This window comes from Ranitomeya imitator, chromosome 1 (assembly GCF_032444005.1).
Source record: "Ranitomeya imitator isolate aRanImi1 chromosome 1, aRanImi1.pri, whole genome shotgun sequence".
In the NCBI taxonomy this organism is placed as follows: Eukaryota; Metazoa; Chordata; class Amphibia; order Anura; family Dendrobatidae; genus Ranitomeya; species Ranitomeya imitator.
In genome coordinates, this window is record NC_091282.1 from 803,795,439 (window position 1) to 803,810,161 (window position 14,723).

The 14,723-nt window shown below is 46.6% G+C and overlaps 1 protein-coding gene across 3 annotated transcripts in view; it reads left to right on the forward strand.

Annotated features, from left to right (window-relative positions):
- The first annotated feature begins 55 nt into the window (after positions 1-55).
- The window catches only part of TXNDC16 (thioredoxin domain containing 16), a 74,454-nt gene continuing 59,786 nt past the window's right edge, over positions 56-14,723 (forward strand). Inside the window, exons 1-4 of one of the 3 annotated variants that reach the window (XM_069738758.1) lie at positions 56-633; positions 6,385-6,569; positions 6,789-6,871; positions 7,178-7,239. In XM_069738758.1, the coding sequence (XP_069594859.1) occupies positions 6,413-6,569; positions 6,789-6,871; positions 7,178-7,239 (302 nt within the window). In that variant the 5' untranslated portion in view covers positions 56-633; positions 6,385-6,412. The remainder of the gene's footprint in view (positions 634-6,384; positions 6,570-6,788; positions 6,872-7,177; positions 7,240-14,723) is intronic. The other 2 variants (XR_011315193.1, XM_069738767.1) reach the window with 2 other exon arrangements.

Below are 14,723 nucleotides of genomic sequence, written 5' to 3' on the forward strand. Positions count from 1 at the left end.
GCACCCCAAGCTCCACAACAACTCCACTGGAAGACATCAGCTGAGCCCGAGCATTTCATCTACTCTGCGCGCAGCAGATTGGCCACACGGAACCTCGCCCACTGCGGCTTCTGCTCTCTTATAGGTCGCTACGGCCGTCAATTATCCCGGAACGGACCCGCCTCTCAAGAGCATGGACTATGATCTTACACGATTGGACGGCGTCAACTCCGCCCAGCAGGAAGAACGGAGATCTCATTAGTTGATTAGGACGTCTGTTACTCCTTTTGTCTGAGCTGTAGATCCCGCCCACTGCCGTATGGTGATTGGTCCTGGGTAATCGCTATGGCGATGGAAGGGCGGGACTTTGAGGCTGTGCTGCTGTCACTGAGGTGGTGACTGAGTGGTACCCGGCATCCGGTCACAGAGGGACCACAACTCCCAGCATGCCCCGGCGGACTGCAAGACGGTGGTGACTAGTTCCAAGCAGGCGAAAAGACCTGTGACGGGATGACGTCATTGAAAGGGGCGTGGGCTCATCATCCAGAGCAGACCTGAGACCAGGAAACAGCATCGTGCTGCGGCTGCAGGAGAGGTTCAGCCTGGGATGTGAGCGCTCCGACCGGGCCTGGCTGCTGCTGCTGCCCGTACTAGGTGCGTGTCAGCACGGGAGGACGAATAGACGTGGGGACATATAGACAATGGGACATATAGACAATGGGACATATAGACGAGGGACTGTGGGGGCATAGATAAGAGGACATAGACGGGGGAACATATAGGCATGGAACATATAGAAGAGGGGCTGTGGGGATATATAGACGAGGGGCTGTGGGGGCATAGACAAAGGGACATAGACGGGGAACATATAGACATGGGAACATATAGAAGAGGGGCCGTGGGGATATATAGGCGATGGGCTGTGGGAGACATATAGACAATGGGACATATAGACGTGCAGACATATAGAAAAGGAGTTGTGGGGACATATAGAAGAGGGGCTGTGGGGGACATATAGACATGGGGACATATAGAAGAGGGGCTGTGGGGGACATATAGATGTGACATAGATGAGGGGACACATAGACGAGGGACTGTAGGGGACATATAGACGTGGGGACGTTTAGACGAGGGGCTGTGGGGACATAGACGAGGGGACATATATAAGAGGGGCTGTGGGGACATATAGACGAGGGAACATAGACGTGGGGACATATAGAAGAGGGGCTGTCTGGACATATAGACGAGGGGACATATAGACGAGGGGATGTGGGAACATATAGACATGAGGACATTACAAGTGGGGCAGTGAGGACATATAGATGTGGGGACATATAAATGTGGCATAGATGAGGGGACATATAGACAAGGGGCTGTGGGGGACATAGATGAGGGGCTGTGGGGGACACATAGGTGTGGGGACATATAGATGTGGGGACATATAGAAGAGGGGCTTTGAGGACATATAGGCGAGGGAGCATATAGACGTGGGGGCATATAGAAGAGGGGCTCTGGGGGACATATAGATGTAGGGACATATAGATGTGGGGACATAAAAGAGGGGCTGTGGGAGACAGATGTGGGGACATATAGACAATGGGACAAATAGACGGTGGACATATAGACGAGGGGCTGTGGGGGCATAGAGAAGGGGGCATAGACGGGGAACATATAGACATGGGAACATATTGAAGAGGGGCTGTGGGGATATATAAATGAGGGGCTGTGGGGGCATAGACAGGGGAACATATTGACATGGGAACATATAGAAGAGGGGCTGTGGGGATATATAGACGAGGGGCTGTGGGGGCATAAGCAAGGGGACATAGATGGGGAACATAGACATGGGAACATATAGAAGAGGGGCTGTGGGGATATATAGGCGCTGGGCTGTGGGGGACATATAGACAATGGGACATATAGACGTGAGGACATATAGAAGAGGGCATAAACTCCAAAAGATAATAGTAACTAGGGGCACATAAATCAAAATCATATATAAACCCTACATGTAAAATCACTTTTTATTGTTAAAACCAGACACACTAAACCACTTTGGTGACAAAAAAACAAAACCAAACAAAAAAAAAACAAGTGCTCAAAAGATTACCCAAAACCTAATGGGGTAACTAGACAACCCTAGCTGAGGCACCTACAGCTGCCCCTACCTGGCTGCGGAGGTAGACGCCCTAGGGGGGAACGTTGAGGCGCCCCCGCTCCACGATGGCTTGCCCTACAGGCCCTGATACACCCTGCAGCCACTAGTGAGAGACTCTACCCATGAGCTAGAGGAACCCCTATCACTAGACAATATAAATCTATGCTAAGGAAGAACTAGATCCCCAAGATTTAAAACCATTAATATGAACACATTTGGCGAAATGAGATATATAATAGGTGATAACTATTTTCACGATGGACAATACTGTTCCAACAGATGTGTTATGATGCATATACCATGAGTAGCCCACACTTCAGCACCATGGTATGATCTGATCCATCTCTGCTTTCCACACTAATAAATGCAGGGATCCCTCTTTCCTTCAATCAGGTTTATGGGCCAACAATAGACATCCACTGCAACAGACTACAATCCCAATGTCAATTCAAGTCAGCCAAGGTGCTGACATATATTGATATATTGTATAGAAACCATCGATACTCATCTGTTGATGCATCAGCTATAGTACACCAATCGCCATTTGTAATTAACGCCTCGACGCGTTTCGCCTGCCTAGGCTCATCAGGAGGCCTGATATCTTGATAACATGTGTCACATCAAATATTGGATAGCTCCATGCCAAGTAACATTCACCTTTTTCTTATAATCACCGCCAAGCCCACCACGCCAGCGTCCCTCCCCTTCATTTCCTGTGGCTTCCTTTCCAGATTACTGCGCATGCCCGGGCTGGAGCGCAGGATAGCGTATGCCCACACCGCCGTACATCAAAGTGCTTTCGACATCCCGGCGTGGTTAGCCTATCTATACTGGTACATCCAAGATACCGGGCGCACATCACTCTGACCCATTCCGTTTTTTTCCAACAGCACCTAACATATGCCTAGATACTGCGCGCATGTCACCACAGCGCACACGCTCAGGTTGCTAAGCAACCCCAGACGCAGCCCCACAGCCAATACCGTTAAAGCCACCTACTGTACATATGCTCACAGCATGTATGCAAATAAGGCGAGCTCGCTGTAGGTTAATATATATCTCTGGGGACACAAAATAGTACCAACTCCGTTGTTGCAATTGGGGAGCATATGCAATATGTGGTAAAGGGAGAATCATAGCTATAAGACAAGGTAGAAAAGCCATAATATACCCTACATAAGTTAATCATAAATCATACTCTGATGTACAGATTCAGATTATATATGAAACATATACGTCACAATCCCCGCTCAGTCACGGGATATGGTTCTAGGTATACATCTTCAAATTTCTACCACGGCTATCTATAATTATAAAGTGCATAGGAGGCGGTGAATAGACCAAGGGAGATGAACTAAATGATAAAAAAAGGAAGATTATACTTTAAATTTTCCATGGTGATCCATGTTACTCCCCAGAAAAAGGAATACCTCGAAAATCCGATATGGCCAAGTAACCCCAGAGTGGGCCCCAAAAAACCAGACAGATCATTCACCGGGACAGTGGTTTAGTGTTTCTGGTTTTAACAATAAAAAGTGATTTTACATGTAGGGTTTATATATGATTTTGACATATAGACGAGGGGCTGTGGGGGACATATAGACGTGGGGACATATAGAAGAGGGGCTGTGGGGGGAATATAGATGTGACATAGATGAGGGGACATATAGACATGAGGAAATATAGACGAGGGACTGTAGGGGACATATAGGCGTGGGGACATAGACGAGGGGCTGTGGGAACATAGACAAAGGGACATATAGATGTGGGGACATAGAAGAGGGGCTGTGGGGGGATACATAGGCATGGGACATATAGACATGGGGCCATATAGAAGAGGGGCTCTGGGGGACATATAGACAATGGGACATCTAGACGTGGGGACATATAAAAGAGGGGCTATGGGGCACATAGACGTGGGGACATATAGACGTGGGGACATAAAGAAGAGGTGATGTGGGGACATATAGACAATGGGACATATAGACATGGGGACATATAGAATAGGGGCTGTGGGACATAGACAATTGGACATATAGATGTGGGGACATATAGAAGAGGAGCTGTGGACATATAGACGTGGGGACATATAAAAGAGGGGCTGTGGGGACATATAGACGTGGGGCCATTAGAAGAGGGGCTGTGGGGACATATAGACAAGGGGACATATAATAATGTAATTAATGTATAGTAATGTATGTACACAGTGATTGCAATAGCAGAATAGTGAGCGCAGCTCTGGAGTATAATAAAGGATATAACTCAGGATCAGTACAGGATCAGAAATGGAATGTATGTACGCAGTGACTGCACCAGCAGAATAGTGAGTGCAGCTCTGGAGTATAATACAGGATGTAACTCAGGATCAGTAATGTATGTACACAGTGACTGCACCAGCAGAATAGTGAGTGCAGCTCTGGAGTATAATACAGGATGTAACTCAGGATCAGTTAATGTATGTATACAGTGACTGCACCAGCAGAATAGTGAGTGCAGCTCTGGAGTATAATACAGGAGGTAACTCAGGATCAGTAATGTAATGTATGTACACAGTGACTGCACCAGCAGAATAGTGAGTGCATCTCTGGAGTGTAATACAGGATATAACTCAGGATCAGTAATGTAATGTATGTGCACAGTGACTGCACCAGCAGATTAGTGAGCGCAGCTCTGGAATATAATGCAGGATGTAACTCAGGATCAGTAATGTAATGTATGTACACAGTGACTGCACAAGCAGAATAGTGAGTGCAGCTCTGGGGTATAATACAGGATGTAACTCAGGATCAGTGATGTAATGTATGTACACAGTGACTGCACGAGCAGAATAGTGAGTGCAGCTCTGGAGTATAATACAGGAGGTAACTCGGGATCAGTAATGTAATGTATGTACACAGTGACTGCACCAGCAGAATAGGGAGTGCAGCTCTGGGGTATAATACAGGATGTAACTCAGGATTAGTAATGTAATGTATGTACACAGTGACTGCACCAGCAGAATAGTGAGTGCAGCTCTGGGGTATAATACAGGATGTAACTCAGGATCAGTAATGTAAATGTATGTACACAGTGACTATATCAGCAGAATAGTGAGTGCAGCTCTGGGGTATAATACAGGATGTAACTCAGGATCAGTGATGTAATATATGTACACAGTGACTGCACCAGCAGAATAGTGAGCGCAGCTCTGGAGTATAATGCAGGATGTAACTCAGGATCAGTAATGTAATGTATGTACACAGTGACTGCACCAGCAGAATAGTGAGTGCAGCTCTGGAGTATAATACAGGAGGTAACTCAGGATCAGTAATGTATGTACACAGTGACTGCACCAGCAGAATAGGGAGTGCAGCTCTGGGGTATAATACAGGATGTAACTCAGGATTAGTAAATGTAATGTATGTACACAGTGACTGCACCAGCAGAATAGTGAGTGCAGCTCTGGGGTATAATACAGGATGTAACTCAGGATCAGTAATGTAAATATATGTACACAGTGACTGTATCAGCAGAATAGTGAGTGCAGCTCTGGGGTATAATACAGGATGTAACTCAGGATCAGTGATGTAATATATGTACACAGTGACTGCACCAGCAGAATAGTGAGTGCAGCTCTGGAGTATAATACAGGATGTAACTCAGGATCAGTAATGTAAATGTATGTACACAGTGACTGTATCAGCAGAATAGTGAGTGCAGCTCTGGGGTATAATACAGGATGTAACTCAGGATCAGTGATGTAATATATGTACACAGTGACTGTACCATCAGAATAGTTAGTGCAGCTCTGGGGTATAATACAGGATGTAACTCAGGATCAGTAATGTAAATGTATGTACACAGTGAGTCAGCAGAATAGTGAGTGCAGCTCTGGGGTATAATACAGGATGTAACTCAGGATCAGTGATGTAATATATGTACATAGTGACTGTACCAGCAGAATAGTGAGTGCAGCTCTGGGGTATAATACAGGATGTAACTCAGGATCAGTAATGTAATGTATGTACACAGTGACTGCACCAGCAGAATAGTGAGTGCAGCTCTGGGGTATAATACAGGATGTAACTCAGGATCAGTAATGTAATGTATGTACACAGTGACTGTACCAGCAGAATAGTGAGTGCAGCTCTGGGGTATAATACAGGATGTAACTCAGGATCAGTAATGTAATGTATGTACACAGTGACTACACCAGCAGAATAGTGAGCGCAGCTCTGGTATTTGACATCTCATCTCTTCTCTTTCAGCTTTCCTCCATGCAGTCTGACATATTAGATGATGAATGTGTCCCGTGGATTCCGTTTGCTGCTCCTCTATATGAGCAGATGCTTGGTGGTTGGAGCTGTCCACGTTCTCCCCGTACTGACCACAGATGACTATTCTGACTTCCTGCAACCGGGGACGACGTCTCTCCTGTACTTCAGCAGCGCAGGTCCGTAAATTCTTTGTAGTATTAGAACCCTAAGCTCACAAAGGGTTGTTTAGACTGGATACAATTGTAGCAGACTCTCAGCTGTGACAAGCCTTCTGTCTGTACAGGTTTTTCATTGTCTCTTATTAGATAATGAACATGCATTGTTTGGTTCACTTCTAATAGCCGCGTCGGCCCTGGGGCTTTATGTCAGTGTTTTTATGATCCGTTTTGCTGCAGGTCTTTCCGGTAATGTCATATTCCTGGAGGAGTTACAGAAGTCGTCCCCCATCTTACAGGATTACGGGATCTCCGTAGCCAAGGTATAGAAATCTCTATTACAGCAGATAATGCCGTCAATATCCGGTGAAGAACTACAACTCTCAGCATCACCTGACTATGCAGTGGATGGAAGGTCTGGTAGTAGTCATTGGGTGGAGGGAATTTTTGTTGGGGTTTCCTAGAGACTCTGACTTTTATGTCTGACTAAAGTGGCTGATAACTGAGTACAATAGATGGATTTCACACTTACTGTCCCTTTAAAGTGGTAAGACTGAGGCATTGGGATTGGTGTTGGGTGCATGAAGATGATCTCTGAGAGACTCCAGCATTGATGTGTTGTGTTCTAGGTCATCTGTGGCGAGGAAGCGGCGCTGCAGTTCTGCGCGGAGGATAACGCCTATTTATTCAGGTGAGAACAGAACTGGGGTCTCGTTACATGAGATCGGGGTCACACAGTGCAGCAAACACTCAGGACGGAGACATTTCTGGATGTAGACAATGATGTTCACATTCAGGAGTTTAGCAAAAAGTTTTGTATAACGTTGTGGAACTTTTCACTATACAGTAATTCGAGGGGTTTTCTGGGGGTCAGCGCTGTGGTGGGAGAGGGCCAAGCAGCGGTCGGTATAGGAAACCTTACCTGTTCTGATATGACTTTTCTGGGCCTCTGCGCTGCGTGTGATTGGATATTGCCGCAAATCCTGACACTGGGCCGTGTGCACACAGGTCTGCGCTCTTTCTCCTCTAGCATGCTGTCACATGTAAATATTGTGGTCACACACTGAGAAGCTTCAGAACATTGAGGGAACCAGGAGCAGTTGCTTCTCGGTACTGACAGCTAGTGTATAAAGCGCATGTGACTACTGGAGCAGGAGACAGCGCACTCCTGACTGTGTGCACACAACCCACTGTCTGCATTCAGCAATCTGCAGTCACATGGAGCGCTGAAGCCCAGAAACGTCATAGAAAACCAGACATCAGTCTCCTATACGGAGCCCGGCAGTGGATCTGGCTGGTGAGCCTATTTTTTGTTTCTTCCTCTTACTTTACCACCTCTCCTTTCTCACTTATTTCTCCCTTCTTTCCACCTATGCTCCTTCTCTTTGTCCATTCCTTCAATATGTCGTCTCATTCCTTCTTTGTTTATTTTCGCTTTTTCTTCCCTCCCTTTTCTTTACTACTCTACATTCTTTCCCACCACCTGTCCTTTCTTTCTCTCTCGCTTCGTTATTCTTTACTTCTTTCATTCCTTTGTTCCTCTATTGCTCTCTTATTTCATTTCTTCCTTTTTCCTATCTGTCTATCTAAAAAAAAAAATGTTTGAGAAGGTTTCATTTTACCCGAAACGTCGCCACGCCACATGGGATAAATAAAGTCCTTTTGCTTTGGTATCTATAGGAGTGCTGCCTACCTTTTTTCATTTTTATATACTCTGATAAGGAAGGCATTTGTACCCTCCTTGCATTTGTTAATGTGCTAAATGTATCTATCTATCTATCTATCTATCTATCTATCTATCTATCTATCTATCTATCTATCTATCTATCTATCTATCTATCTATCTATCTATCTATCTATCATCTATTGTAGTGCAGCGAGGTTGGTGCAGTGTGACAGATAGGCAGAGACCACAGAAAGTTCAACATAAACGGTGTCTTTATTTTCAGAACTCACACATAGAGGTGATGTCCTCAGGATCGTAGACGGGTTTCCACAAACACAGTCAAGAACTCAAAACCCGTTGCCGTGGACAATGGCACTGCTGTGCCTTTTGGGTGCGTCGGCCGCCTTCACGTTCCAGGCTCTGTGTTAGCTCCACACAGGCCTGGGTGCACTGAGCCTCCTGCTCTGCAGCTTGCAAACTCCAACACTGACCCACCCAAGGCAAAACTCACAGATTTAAATGGAATCGTGGCCATAGAGCCACTTCCAAAACCCGGAGTGGAGAGAGGGATACGCCCCACTACCAAACCTGCAAATCCTTCTAAAAATAAAAGCCCATAACGGGTTTTCCTAATAATCTGACTGAGTCACTACTTGTACCCAATCTACTCTTTCTTTTATTTTGCTTTGTGACTCACAGGCATCCTGCTGTGAATACAAGGCGCTCCAGTGGGTTTAATAGGACTCTGTCCGCATCTTGGGGGACACATATCGACCCTCACATATCCCCCCTCTGTTCAGACTTATGGGGTTGAACCCTTGTCACCATACAGGGGGCCCGTGACAGGGCATCCACATTCCGTGCGCTTTCCCTGCACGATGTTCCTCGGTGAAATTTAAATATTGCAGAGACAGGAACCATCGGGTGACCTGAGCATTCCTCTCCTTGGCATTTCTCATCCAGACCAAGGGGGAATGATCTGTCACCAAGCGAAATGGTCGACCAAACAAATAATAGCGTCGGGACTTCATGGCCCACTTAAAGGGAATCTGTCACCCCGAAAATGGCCTATAAACTAAGGCCACCGGCATCAGGGACTTATCTACAGCATTCTGTAATGCTGTAGATAAGCCCCTGATGTCACCTGAAAGATGAGAAAAAGAGGTTAGATTATATTCACCCAGGGGCGGTCCCGCTGCGGTCCGGGTCTGATGGGCCTCGCTCGCGGTCCGGTCCGGCGCCTCCTATCTTCATCAGATGACGTCCTCTTCTTGTCTTCACGCTGCGGCTCTGGCGCAGGCGTACTTTGTCTGCCCTGTTGAGGGCAGAGCAAAGTACTGCAGTGCACAGGTTCTGGTCCTCTCTGACATTCCCCGGCGCCTGCGCACTGCAGTACTTTGCTCTGCCCTCAACAGGACAGACAAAGTACGCCTGCGCCGGAGCTGCAGCGTGAATACAAGAAGAGGACGTCATCGTAAGAAGATGGGAGGCGCCGGACCTGGACCGCAAGGCCCATCGAACCGGACCGCAGCGGGACCGCCCTTGGGTGAGTATAATATAACCTGTTTTTCTTATCATTCAGGTTACATTGGGGGCTTATCTATAGCATTCCAGATTGCTGTAGATAAGCCCCTGATGCCGGTGACCTTAGTTTATAGGCCATTTTTGGGGTGACAGATTCCCTTTAATGTCCAGGTACTCCTCCACTACGCTTTAATTCTTCTTGGCTGGGGTGAGTTTCCTACTCACGTGACATGATGTTCTTCTCCGTTCACCTCCTGCGAAAGGACCGCTCCTATGTCTTTTTGGCTCCCCAAGTGCCCTCCCAGCATGTGGGTATGAGCGATTTTGAGCACCGCACAGTAGGATTGGGGCAGTTGTTCTACCATCTTGTCCTGGATTTTATCAACCCTGTATAGTAACTCTTGGTTGATTGCCATGCATGGGAACACCGACTCTGCACCCGGTGGCTGAGCCACCCCATTTACCTCGATTATCTTTTCCCATGCCTGGGTCAGTGCGGGATCCTGTAGCTGGGCTGTCCCAAAAGTTCCCTGGGGCATTTTTAGCTCGGGGATTGTCGGGATCTCCTCGACCTCTCCTGCCATCACCTCTAGGGGAAACCTATCGGGTTCACACTCTTTCCCTATCGGTGTGACCCTTACAGCAGGAATCCCTGTGTTGGGATCTTCGGGCTCTGCACCTAGAACAATATTTGTCTGGGGACGGTTAATTTTAGTTTTCCGCAGAGACTAGAAGAGGGGCAAATCTCTTCCAAGGACAGCCCTGTAAAAAAGGGTCTTAACTACCCCCACCACATGTGTAATCTCCCCACATGGCGTAAGAAATGAAACCTCTACTTTCAAGTACTCGCGGAGTTCACTATGAATGCACACAACACCCACTTTCTTTCCAGTGGGTCCTAAGCCCGTGATTAATGACCCATGCACAAGTGTCACTAGGCTCCCTGAGTCCAGGAGGGCCTCGGCCTGGTGTCCGTTGACACGCACCTGGCACAGATGTGGTAGACCTGCAGGGACGAAAGGATCCGAGGTGAAGACAGCCTGGGCATACATCGACACACGCCGAGTAAATCCGCAGTCCATGAGTTCAGCTTTCAGGGGGCAGTTGGCAGCCACATGTCCTGGCTCTTGGCACCGCCAACACCTAACAGCTGCAAAATGACTTGACCCTGGGACCAGTTTAGGGGAAACGGGTCTCTTGTCACTCTCACTTCGGGGTATCCCCTCAGTACGGGCTCGGTCCGGATTGGCCCCAGCATACGGTCATGGACCTTTCCCAGGCTCCTGGGATTGCAGGGCCCGACGTTATAACCGCAATGGAGCAGAGTCCTGTATAAAGTCCTGAGTGGCCGTATACCACTCAATTAGACTTACCACATGGTCTAGTGTGCCGGGATCCCTTGGCCCACCAAACGCTGAATAGCGGCTGGCAGAGTTCTTACTAGCTGATCAACCACCACCCTCTCTACCATCTGGAAATGGGTTAAGGTCTCAGGCTGAAGCCATTTTTTTTACCAGCTGCAGCATGTCATATGCCTGAGACCTGGCAGGGTGATACTCCGCAAAGGACCACTGGAACACCTGTTGGGCCCATACATACAAATTATCCCCAAGTCGGGCAAAGATCTCACCTTTCTGTTTCCCATAGTCCAGGGCATCGTCCCAACTGAGGTCAAAGTTGTCCTTCTGGTCATCTCCTGTCAAGAAGGGGGCCACCACTTCAGCGACCTGGGAAAGCGGCAAGCTCTCTCCCTTTGCTAGAACATGGTGAGGAAGCCGTCCATATCGTTCTTGGGACTCATCTTCCTCGGGGCTGACCAGACTTTGTACTGGGCCTCAGAACGGATCAGGGTCGCTGGTGAGGGCGGATCTCGCAAAGCTGCAATCTGCTGTTGAATGAGATCATTAGTCTTCTGCTGCTGCTGATACAACAGCTGATGATGATGATTGTGCTGTTGTTGCAGTTGCTGCTGCTCCTGCTGTTGTCGCTGAGTGAGGACCAACTGCTTCAATAGCTCCTCCATTTTGTCGGCAGGTTTGGGCTGCAGCTCGGCAGACATAATAAACGACATGCAGAGGGCTTTGAGTGTGCCTCAGTTCACACTGCCCGCATTCTCTAACCATATGTAGTGCAGCGGGGTTGGTACAATGCCACAGGCAGGGACCACAGAAAGTTCAACATAAATGGAATCTTTATTTTTCAGAACTCACAGATAGGAGTGATAACCTCCAGATTGCATCCGGGTTTCCACAAACACAGTCCAGAACTCAGAACCCGTTGCCGTTGACAATAGCAATCGCCGTGCCTTTTGGGTGCGTTAGCTGCCAGGAAGTCCCTGGCTTTGTATTAGCTCCACACAGGCCTGGGTGCACTGAGCCTCCTGCTCTGTAGCTTGCAAACTCAAATACTGACCCACCCAAGGCAAAATCTGACAGATTTAAATGAAATTGTGGCCATACAGCCACTTCCAAAACCTGGAGTGGAGAGAGGGATTTGCCCAACTACCCAACCTGCAAATTCCTCTAATAATAAAAGCCCTTAATAGGTTTTCCTAAAAATCTGACTCAGTCACTACTTGGACCCAATTCACTCTTTCTTTGTAACTCACAGGTGTCCTGCTGTGAACCCAAGGTGCTCCAGCGGGTTTAATGGGACTCCGTCTGCATCCTGGGGGACACATATCGACCCTCACATATGATCCCCTCACTGCCTCACACTATCTATCTATCTATCTATCTATCTATCTATCTATCTATCTATCTATCTATCTATCTATCTCTATCCTATCCTATATTACCTTTTTTTAGTTATTCCTTACCTTTTTTTGTTTCCGTTCCCTTCCTTCCTTCCACCACTTTCTTCCTTTCCATCCATCCCTTTCTTCCTTTTTTCCTTTCTTTCCATCCTTCCTTTCTTTCCATCCTTCCTTTCTTTCCATCCTTCCTTTTTTTCCATCCTTCCTTCTTTCTTTCTTTCTTTCTTTCTTTCTTTCTTTCTTTCTTTCTTTCTTTCTTTCTTTCTTTCTTTCTTTCTTTCTTTCTCTCTCTCTCTCTCTTTCTTCTTTCTTTCTTTCTTTCTTTCTTTCTTTCTTTCTTTCTTTCTTTCTTTCTTTCTTTCCTTCCTTCCTTCCTTCCTTCCTTCCTTCCTTCCTTCCTTCCTTCCTTTCTGTCCTTCCTTTCCAACCTTCCTTCCTTCATCCCCTTCCCTTCCACCCTTCCTTCCTTTCCATCCTTTTTTCCTTTCCATCCGTTTACTTTTTTCCTTCCTTTCCTGCCTTCCTTCCCATCCTTCCTTCCTTTCCTTACTCTCTTTTCCATCCTTCCTTTCCATCCTTCCTTCCTTTACATCCTTCCTTCTTTTCCTTCCTTCCTTTCCATCCTTCCTTCCTTTCCATCCTTCCTTCCTTTCCATCCTTCCTTTCCTTTCCATCCTTTTTTCCTTTCCATCCTTTTTTCCTTTCCATCTTTTTTCTTTTCCATCCTTTTTCCTTTCCATCTCTTTTTCCTTGCCAACCTTTTTTCCTTTCCATCCTTTTTTCCTTTCCATCCTTTTTTTTTTTCCCATCCTTTTTTCTTTTCCATCCTTTTCTTTTCCATCCTTTCTTCCTTTCCGTCCTTCCTTCCTTCTTTCCTTCCTTTCTTTCCATCCTTCCTCCCTTCCTTTCCATTATTCCTCCCTTCCTTTCCATCCTTCCTTCCTTTACATCATTTTCATCCTTCCTTTCCATCCTTTCCATTCTTCCTCCGTTCTTTTCCATCCTTCTTACTTCCTTCATCCCCTTCCTTTCCACCCTTCCTTCCTTTCCACCTTTCCTTTCTTCCTTTTCATCCTTCCTTTCCTTTCCATCCTGCATTCCTTCTTTTCAATCCTTCCTTCTTTTCCATCCTTCCTTCCTTCCTTTCCATTCTTCCTTCTTTCATTTCCATCCATCCTTCCTTCCTTTCCATCCTTCCTTCTTTTCCATCCTTCCTTCCTTTCCATCCTTCCTTCTTTTCCATCCTTCCTTTCCTTCCTTCCTTTCCATCCTTCTTTTCCTTTCCATCCTTCATTCCTTCTTTTCCATCCTTCCTTCCTTTTCATTATTCCTTCCATCCTTCCTTCCTTTCCATCCATCCTTCCTTCTTTTCCATCCATCCTTCCATCCTTCCTTCCTTTATATCCATCCTTCCTTCTTTTCCATCCTTCCTTCCTTTTTTTCCATCCATCCTCCCTTCCTATCCATTCTTCCTTCCTTTCCATCCCATCTTTCCTTCCTTTCCATCCTTCCTCCCCTTCCTTCCTATCCATTCTTCCTTCCTTCCTTTCCATCCTTCCTTCCTTTCCATCCTTCCATCCCATCTTTCCTTCCTTTCCATTCTTCCTTTCCATCCTTCCTTCCTTTTTCCATCCTTCCTTCCTTCTTTTCTTCCTTTCTTTCCATCCTTCCTTCCCATCATTTTCATCCTTCCTTTCCATCATTTCCATCCTTCCTCCCTTCTTTTCCATCCTTCTTCCTTCCTTCATCCCCTTCCTTGCCACCCTTCCTTCCTTTCCACCTTTCCTTTCTTCCTTTCCATCCTTCCTTCCGTTCAATCCTTCCTTTCAATCCTTCCTTCCTTTCCATCCTTCCTTTCCTTTCCATCCTTTTTTCCTTTCCATCCTTTTTTCCTTTCCATCCTTTTTTCCTTGCCAACCTTTTTTCCTTTCCATCCTTTTTTCCTTTCCATCCTTTTTTCCTTTCCATCCTTTTTTCTTTTCCATCCTTTTTTCTTTTCCATCCTTTTCTTTTCCATCCTTTCTTCCTTTCCGTCCTTCCTTCCTTCTTTCCTTCCTTTCTTTCCATCCTTCCTCCCTTCCTTTCCATCCATCCTTCCTCCCTTCCTTTCCATCCTTCCTTTACATCATTTTCATCCTTCCTTTCCATCCTTTCCATTCTTCCTCCGTTCTTTTCCATCCTTCTTCCTTCCTTCATCCCCTTCCTTTCCACCCTTCCTTCCTTTCCACCT